At 39.7% G+C, this 9,916-nt stretch overlaps 1 protein-coding gene across 1 annotated transcript in view; it reads left to right on the forward strand.

Annotated features, from left to right (window-relative positions):
• Fig4 (FIG4 phosphoinositide 5-phosphatase) overlaps positions 1-9,916 on the forward strand; it is a gene marked incomplete at its 5' end in the record, with an annotated part of 81,592 nt that overhangs the window by 5,645 nt on the left and 66,031 nt on the right. Inside the window, one exon of the mRNA XM_023704837.1 lies at positions 6,598-6,754. Within this exon, the coding sequence (XP_023560605.1) occupies positions 6,598-6,754 (157 nt within the window). The remainder of the gene's footprint in view (positions 1-6,597; positions 6,755-9,916) is intronic.

A 9,916-nucleotide genomic window follows, 5' to 3' on the forward strand; every position in this document is an offset into this window, starting at 1 on the left:
CAGTACCAGGGATCAAACTCAGGATCTTGTGCTTGCCAGGCAAGTGCTTATACCACTGAGCTATCTCCCAAGCCCTTGAATTTGGTTATTAAATCTAGAAGTCTTTTGGTGTAGTTTTTGGGGTCTCTTATGTAGAGTATCATATCATCATGTGAATAATGATGACTTAACTTCTTCCTTTCTATCTTTATTCCTTTTATTTCCTTCTTCTCTAATTGCTCTGGCTAATGTTTCCAGAACTATACTGAATAGAGTGGTGATAGTGGACATCCTTGTCTTATTCCTGATTTTAGAGTGAAATCTTTCAGTTTTTGTCTATTTAGAATGATATTGGCTGTTGGTTTGTTGTAGATGGCTTTCATCAGATTGACATAAAGACCCATCTATTCTGATTTTCTGTAGGGTTTTTATCATGAATAAGTGTTGGACTTTATCAAAACTTTTTCTGCATCTATTGAAATGATCATGTGATTCTTCATTGATATGGTGTGATTACATTTATTGATTTGCATATATTGAACCATTCTTTTTTTTTGTACATTCGTAAGATCTCTTTTTAAAAATTTTTATTAGTTCATATTTGTAGCACATAGTGATTACATTTATTATGCAGAATCAATACGTGCACATAATACATCTTAATTCCTTTAGATTTCATCCCCTATTGCTTCTGGCCTGCTCCTTTCAACTTTTAAACCCCTTTTCACTTGCAAAAGTTCTATTTCCATCATTTTCCCCTCAGTTCTTTTTTCCCCCATCTTCTTTCCTTCCCCTTCCTCCTCCGTCCCTCTGTCTTGTTCCCTCATCTGGTTGGAAAAGACCCCCCCATTTCCTATTTATCTTCTATCCTGCTCTTTATCCTAAGGGTTCTTTCAATGTGAGTTCTTCCATGCTTTCAGAGGTCTCAGGAGTAAGCATAGGTCTTAGCACATTGTTTACATTCATGGAGTTTCCATAGAGTGTGAGTTCTTTCATGTATTTGAAGCAACAGAAAAAGTGAATTCTGTTCCATATTGTTTGCATTCATAGGGTTTTTCTAGTATGAGTTATTTCATGCACATGGAGGGCATTGCAGAAAGCAAAGGCCTTACCACATTGTTTACATTCATAGGGTTTCTCTCCAGTGTGAATTCTTATGTGCATTCGGAGGTAACTGGGAGAAGTGATGGTCTTACCACATTGTTTGTATTCATATGGTTTCTGCCCAGTGTGATTTCTTTCATGCCTTTGGCAGTTACCAGAAGAAGAAAAGGTCTTACCACAGTGTTTACATTCATAGAGTTTTTCTCCAATGTGAGTCCTCAAATGCCTACGAAGGGCACTGGAAAAACCAAAAAAGGCTTATCACAGTGTTTACATTTATATAGTTTCTCTCCAGTATGTGTACTTTGATGCTCTCGACAGTCATGTGAAGTCCTAAAAGCCTTCCCACAATCATTACACTTGTAAGGTCGATCTCCAGTGTGAACTCTCATATGCAGTTGAAGCTTCCGAACATAAACAGAGAAATACCCACATTGCTGGCATTTGTAGACTTTCTCTCCAGTATGAATTGTTTTATGTAATTGAAAGTTACTGAAATGTTTGAAGTCCTTACCACATACTGTGCATTTGTAAGGCTTTTCAGATTTGTGATTATTTTCATTATGTCCCAAATGTGCAGAAACACTGAAGGATTTACCACGTTGATTATATTCATCAGGTCGTTCTCCAGTATGACTTCTTTCATGCTGTTTAAATGCTGAGTGGTACAAAAAAGTTATGCCACAGTGTTTACACTTGTGTTTCTCTCCACTGTGCATGTTCATGTGTATTTTAAATGTTACATGATAAAGAAAGGATTTTTCACATTCTTTACATTGATAAGGTTTTTGTGCAGAATGTAGATTCAAGTGTCTCTGAAAGCTTTCACAAGAAGTCTTTGTCACATCCTTTACATTCATAGCATTTCTCTTTATGACTTCTCCTATGTGTCTGAAAGGAACTGAGAGATCTGAAGGCTTTGCCACACTGTTTACATTCATAGTTCATTTTTTCAGTATGATGCTGTTCATGTTTTTGAAGCCACTGCTGATAAGCAAATACTTTACCACATTATACTTAGATTTATATGGCTTCTCTCCATATTCCCTACTCTCATGTGGTTTATACCTAACATGAGCCCTGGGCTGGCCACTAAGGAATGTCGGATGTACGAGGACTTTTCCACACAAGCTGCCCTTACACAGTGTTACACAGACACAAGTTTTCTTCGTGAGACTGAGATTTGGAACTGGGATGACGTTTTCTTCACACTGATGTTCTGTATTCTCATCAAGTTTCTCCACCATATGACTTCTTGAGGTTTTCTCTTGCTTTGCATCTTCATTTTCAGGGCTCCAGTCGTTCAATTTTTTCCCCACAGCAGCCAGGTTCCTGATGGTTTCCCTCATCACATCTCTGTAGAATCTCTTCTGGCAAGGATCCAGCAGAGCCCACTCGTCAAAGGTGAACTTCACAGCCACAACCTCAAAGGCCACTGAGTACATTCCCGGCTTCACTGGTGACCCAGAGGCCTTGGCCAGGCTCCCATGACCACAAGTCACAGCTTCGCAGGATCTATTAAACCATTCTTACATTCATGAGATGAATCCCACTTGGTCATGATGTATAATTTTCTTGATGATTTGTTGAATTTTGTTTGCTAGCATTTTATTGAGGACGTTTGCGTCTATGTTCACTAGGGAAATTGACCTGTGGCTCTCCTTTTTGGCTAGGTCTTTCTCTGGTTTGGGTATCAGGGTGCTACCTGCCTCCACGAATGAATTAGGGAGAGTTGCTTTCCTTTCATTAAAGAGTTTGAGAAGTATTGGTGTCAAATCTTCTCTAACTTTCTTGTACAATTCAGTTGTGAATCCATCAGGACCTGGGTTTTACTGTTTTGGTAAATTTTTTTTAAATTATATTTTCAATTTCATTGACTGATACTAGGTTATTCAGAATTTTTGTATTTTCTGGATTCAACTTTGGTAATTCATGTATCTAGGAATCTGTGCTTTCCATCCTCTGAGAGTAAAGATTTTTGAAGAAGATATTAATGATATTCTGAATTTCTACAGGCTCTGTAGTGATTTCACCCTTTTCATTCCTTATTACGTGAATTTGAGTTTTTTTCTTTCCTTTTTTGCTAAGATTGGTTAGGAGTTTATCAGTTTATTTTTTCAAAGAACAAACTTTGATTCATTAATTCTTTGTATTGTTTTCTTTATCTCCATTGCATTAATTTATGTTCTGTTCTTCATAATTTCTTTCCTTCTTTGAACTTTGGGCTTGAGTTGCTCTTCTTTTACCAGAAGCTTGAGGTGTAGCGTTAGGTTCTGTTTGCCTGATGTGAGCACTCACCGCTATACGTTTTCCTGTGAGAACTGCTCTCATTGTATCCCCCCAGATCCCAGTAAGTTGTGTCTGCATTTTCGTTTGTTTGTAAATATTGTTCAGTTTTCTTCTTCCATTTCATCTGTGACCCATTGGTTGTTTGGGAGGATGGTATTTAATTTCCATGTGTTTATGCAATTTCTTTTGCCAACAACTTCCAATTGCATTGCTCTGTGGTCTAGTAATATGCACAGAATAATTTTAGTTTCTTTGCATTGACTCAAGCCTCTTCTTTGGGCTACTAGTTTAGAAAGCATCTTGTGCTGTTGGGTAGAATACCCTGTAAGGGTCTACTAGGTCTATTTTATCACAAGTTTGGTTTAGTTCTATTATTTCATTGCCGATTTTTTTGTCTAGTTGATCTGTCTCTTTGTCATAATGGGTCCCCTGTTACGATTGTGTTATTGCTTATCTTATTTTTTTATGTCTATTAATATCATTTTATGTCTTAAATAGTTGAATGATCCTGTATTTGGCGCATATATATGCATGATTGTTGTCTCTTCTCTTGCAGTTTTCCTGTAACAAATATGTAGTGACCTTATCTTTTTTTGATCATTCTTGGTTTGAAGTTCACATTGTCTGTAAGCAGAATAGCTACCGCTGCTTTTTCTGGGTTCTTGTTGCATGGAATCTTGTTTTCTATCTTTGACTTTCAGTCTGTGAATTTCGAGTTAAATGTGTGTCTTATACACAGAATATTGTTGGATTTTGTTTCTTGACCCACTCTGCCAGTCTATTTCTTTTGATTGGTGAATTGAGGCCATTTGCGTGAATGGTTATAACTGATATATATTGGCTTATCTTTGTCATGTTATTTATCTGCTGCTGGTTCCCTACTTTCCCTCATGTTTAGTTACTTGGCCTGCTTGGTGGTTCCTTTCCATTGTTATTCTTGGAATTGTGGTCATTTTTATTTCTTTCTTCAATATCTTTAAGTACTCTTTGTAAGGTTGGTTTGGTGATCATGAATTTCTTCAGTTGTTCTTTGTCATGAAAGTATCTTAATTCTCCATTAATTTTGAAAGATAGTTTTTCAAGATACATCAATCTGAGTTGGAAGTTGTTTTCTTTCAGGACCTGAAATACTTTACTCCAAGTTCTTCTTGGCTTGATGGTTTGTGCTGAGCAATATGTCATGGCGCTGGTGGGCTTTCCAGTCCCTTCACTCTTCCAGGAGGCAGCACCGCCTCCCGCCTGCCCCTTACCTAGCTATGTGTCAGATGTCTTCCAGTACACTGTGATCTGTTCTTTGGCCACAGTGGATTGGCTCAAGACCGAGTGCTCAGCTGAAGTTGGGACCAGGCAAGCATTTTCCTAGAATTCCTGGAGTTGAACTTGATGTTTTAAAAAGTCAGTTTTTCCTGCTGGACTTTTGAGTGGAAAAATTAGAGCTCTCAGCGGCTATGTCTGATGCTGTATGATAGAAGCAGAGGATCTGGTCTGTGGAGAGAGTGCAGTGGAGTAAACGTTCAGTCACTGTGTGACTAGGTGTTTTCTGATGTCTGCGCGTGCCTTTGCCCCCACTGTCACCAATCACTTTGGTATCCTCAGTATCAATTCCTCTTTTTAGTTCAAGCTGGCTCAAATTGAGTTTTTTGTTGTTTTTTTTTTTGAACCAGGAATTGAACTCAGCCTCTTGGGCTTGCCAGGCAAGTGCTTATTGTACTGAGCCATCTCCCTGGCCCCTCAAGTTGAGTTTTGACACTAATTACAAAGCTCTGTGATGTCTGCTTTTCCTAAAATATATTTCCTCAAACATTTATCCGTTGACAAATATTTTTGAAAAAAGGAGGGAGGAGGAAGATTCCATGATTGAAGGACTCCAGAGAGTATCTCGTCAAGATCATGGTGTGTGCTAGCCCAGCGCTGGAAGGATCCGGCAGTGATATGGATTGTTTAAGTTCCTTCAGCGCAGTATTGCTTTGGTTTATTTGCTCACAGACACTCTCCTCCCCACTGGAACTGTTCAAGTGTATTTCCTAGAGAGCATAGTAGAGGAGATGTCCCGCTAGACGCATCAATCTTGTCTTCAGGTGAAAGCAGACCACCGTAACTGTGTGCCCTTTCTGCATTGTTTTAGTTCATAAAGAATGACATTTATTTAATGTGCTTTGACATGGGAAAGAGCCCTAAGACATCCTCCAGTATGGGGGAGGATTCTCCTGAGATGTCCTTTATCACAAACCACTTCCAGAACTGGGACAGCTTCTGCCAGTGACTGGCTCGGTTATTTCAGCCGCTGCAGGTGGTGTGATTCATGTGTGCAGCAAGTGTGAGTACTGTGCACGACTGTATACTATTCTGATTCTTGTTATCCCTGTAACATTGCTTTTCTTTACTGTAATTGTCCCTTTATATCTATCAATCCTGTGTGTAACTAAAATTGTAGCAGAAATATAAAATGTATCATCTTTTTTTTTTAATTTTATTTATTTGTGTGTGTGTGTGTGTGGCCAGCTCAGCCCACCAGGGGGCAGGGCTGGCTGGCATGTGGTGCTGGGGGATTGAACCGCGGTCCTTGTGCTTTGCTAAGCTTGTTCTAAGTAGGTGCTTTAGACCACTGAGCCATCTCACCAGCCCTAAGATGTATCATCTTAATAACTTTCCTGTACAGTTTATCAGTGATAACTCTATGCCTAGAAATTTTCATCTATGCAGAATTAAAAGTATATAAATTGAGGGCTGGTGAGATGGCTCAGTAGTCTAAAGCTTCTACTTGGAACAAGCTTGGCAAAGCACAGGGACTGCGGTTCGATCCCCCAGCACCACATGCCAGCCAGCCCCGCCCCCTGGTGGGCTGAGCTGGCCACACACACACACACACACACACGCACACACACTAAATTAAAAAAAAAAAAGAAAAAGAAATAATTAAAAGTATATAAATTGAACAGCTCCTTTTATAGATGTTTTTATTTAAGGTACCTCAATCCTATTTCTAATGAAATTAGTGGAAATTGATGAATTATATAAATTTCTAGCATAATATTTTTAAGTAGGATAAATGACAGTAATTAACAATTGTAAGCCAATTCAAAATCTTTTTTTTCCCAACTCAAAATCTTTGAGTCTACTTTATAGAAATAAAGTAGCAAATGTATCAAAAGTATTTGGTTGTTAAAATGTATATCTAAAAACATTAAGTTTACAAGCATTATATTTTTCTTTTTTATCGCACAGGCTTTGTCAGGTTTTTGGAAGGCTATTACATCGTGTTAATAACAAAAAGCAGAAAAATGGCAGATATTGGGGGCCATGCGATATATAAGATTGAAGATACAAATATGGTCTACATACCGAATGATTCCGTGAGGATTACTCACCCTGACGAAGCTAGGTAGGTGCCCGCCTGATGTAGGTTTGAATGTGGTAAACCAATTAGGAAACGAGTAGAAGCAAAGGATTATGAGTGCTGTGTAAAAGGACCAAATGTTGGCTCAGAATTGTACGCCTGTGGTTCAAGACAATTAAAAAACTGTTATTACAGTTGGTTCTGGTAAAAATTATAATTAAAAGGGCCAGCCAAATAGCTCAGCAGATTAAAGTGCCTGCTTAGGCAGACACAGGGGTCGGAGGTTTGATCCAAGGCCTGCTGTGCAGGCCCCTCCCCCGGGGCGCGCTGAGATGGCAGTTGAGACTGGGCATGGTGGCACGTGCCTGTAACGCCAGCTCTTGGGAAGCTGAAAACAGGATCACTACAAGTCCAATCTGTGTAGTGAGAACCATGTAGACCCTGTAGACCCTGCACTAAAAAAAAAAAAGAATTACAACTAAAGCCATTAAACATGAGGAACAGAATATTTACGCTATAAACATTAAACTCCATAAGTCTATTTATTATTTAAAAAGATATTTTGTAATTGAAAAAGAGGTAGATATGCTTAACTATTGATCAAACTTGCCATTTCCAATGAGATAAAATTAATATTATTTGCCTCTTACTGTAAAGTAATGGAAAGGGCACAGATAATGCTTAGTAATTTTCTTTGCTAAAAATACAGTATAGACTGCATAAGGCAGAGCGCAGTGGTTGGGTTCAATCCCTGGCATGCCATGGGGGCATTCTCCTCCTCCCCCTGTGGGGTGCAATGACATGATGACACAGTGATTGAGGCTGAGCGTGGTGGCGCACCTGTAATCCCAGCACTTGGGAGGCTGAAAACAGGAAAATCACTATGAGTCCAATCTATGTAGTGAGACCCTATAGACCCTGAACTAAATACATAAAAAAAAGATAAATAAATGAATAAATAAGAACACAGTATGGAAGTCAATAAGGAGGTTGCGCATAAATCTAAAATTAGAAATTCCATTTCATGCAGCTGTTTCCCTTCCTGGAATCTTCCTAAAAGAGTTAAAGACATCATATCGCAGTGTTATATGCGTTTCGTGTTCCTGGCAGCACAGTTCGTAGTGGCCAACTCTTGGAAGCAGTCTGTGCGTCCATCAACAGAAGAATGGCTAAATAGAATGTGGTATTTACGGACAGAGAGCACTGTACGATGGAGGGTAAACTTGAGCCACTTGTAGGAAACTGGATGCTCCTGTGACCATAGTTAAGTGAACTAAGTCAGACTCGCAAGTTGCAGTGTGGCATGGTTTCTCGTACATGAGAAGCCTAAGGTATAAATAAAGAGCAAAATAAAAGGTAGATAATAGAAAGTTTAAGGAGATAGATGTTTCTCAAAGGGCTGAAGAGATAGTTCTGCGGTGTAAGCACCTTCCTTAAGCTCAAGGACCCGGGTTTGACCCCCAGTATCACGTGCTGTCCCTGGCACACCATGCCTGCAACCGCAACTGGGATTGGTGGTGCACCTGGCATCCCAGTGCTTCAAAGGCAGAGATAGGAGGATCACTATGAGTCCGAACTGCACAGCAAGACCCTGTACCAAATAAATATTAAAAAAGAAAAAAGAGAGGGGCTGGGGACATGGCTCAGTATAATAAGCACTTCCCTGACAAGCGCAATGGCCTGAGTTCAATCCCTGGTTCCACCAAAGAAAAAAAAAAGAGAGAGAGAGAGGAGAGGAGGACAAAAAGGATGAAAAAAGAAATTAAGCTGTGTGATGTAATGCACCATCTCCACGTATGGAATGCAAACACCTTGTACTACAACATGTTCTAAGAAAAGATTAAATTACATGTAATGCAAAACATGGTTAGATACTTTGCAAGGCAACTGGTTTGGACTCTTAAAAATGTCCAAATTGTGCAAGATGGGGAAAAGAATAATTCTTTCAGATTTTTAGAATAGCCATGACAGATGCAGTGCATGAATCTCTGTTAGGCTTGATTCACCATGCGCGCACGCACACACCTACAGAGAGCCAGAGAGGCCTTTCTGGGGCAGCTCCTATGGGCTGGATACCAGCGAAACGGTCAGCTTTAAATCTGGGGGGGGGAAGAGCATTTTATTGATATGGGTAGATCACCCCGTATCTGAAATGCGTGGGACTGTAAGTGTTTCAATTTTTTTAACTTTTTTTTTTTATTTTGGAATGTTTGCATAATCCTGAGATATCTTGAAGATAGGACCCAGGTCTAAACTCAAAATGAATTTCTATTTTCTGTATACCAGACAGATAGAATGAAGTGGTAATTTAGTCAGTATTTTCAGTGCACCTGTGCTTTGACTGTGACATATAAAATGGTGTCAGGTGTGGGCTTTTCTTCTTGTGGCTCACACAGTTGCTGAAAACTTGAAATTTTAGAACATTTTAGATTTTGGGTTTTCATATTAGGGATCCTTAAATGTTTTTTTTTTTTTTTTTTTTTTTTCCCTTCCAGTGTGTTCCTCTTTATTCATTTTCAGAGTACAAACTTAAACTTGGATAGGCTGAATTAACCCAACCCACCTCTTACACGTACACTCAACATGCTATATAAAAATAACATTCAATTTATTATTTCTTTCTCAAGAGAGTTTTCTTCAGTCCATTAAGCCCCAGCTCCCCTTACATGGGCTTTGGTGGAGGTCGTGGGCAGCACCAGCAGGTCTAAATTGGGGTGGAGGAGTTCGGTCCTTATGGGCTTCACGAGATCGATTTCTGACCACTTTGCTGTGAATGGCACAACTCACAGTCATGCAGCTTCACGTACAGCTTGGGAAGCACATAACCGTCAAAGACACTCGCTTCGGAAATGTCCCTGACGGCGGCGGCCTCCACTATGTTCCGAATGACAAACTTCTTAATAGCCTTATCCTTGGGTACGCACCGGGCGCAGTTCGTGCAGCGAATAGGCTGCACATGACCGCGGCCCTTTTGGCACGACTGTTGTTCCTTCTTTTTTTCGTCATCTTGGAAAGGAGGACCCGAAAAGCCCTTAAATGGTTTAGAAAAATAAAATATACTTGTTTATTTATTTATTTATTTATTTTTTGTTCCTTGAATGCCTTCAGGGCACTTGGCCAGCGGGAGAGGTGTGAGGTTCGAACTCCAGCAACCTGAGGCTGACAGCTTTGTGGAAGCAGCCACTTAAAGGCCTGAGCTAGGGCCAG

The sequence above is a fragment of the Octodon degus genome, unplaced genomic scaffold (assembly GCF_000260255.1).
Source record: "Octodon degus isolate 3935 unplaced genomic scaffold, OctDeg1.0 scaffold00205, whole genome shotgun sequence".
Classification (NCBI taxonomy): Eukaryota; Metazoa; Chordata; class Mammalia; order Rodentia; family Octodontidae; genus Octodon; species Octodon degus.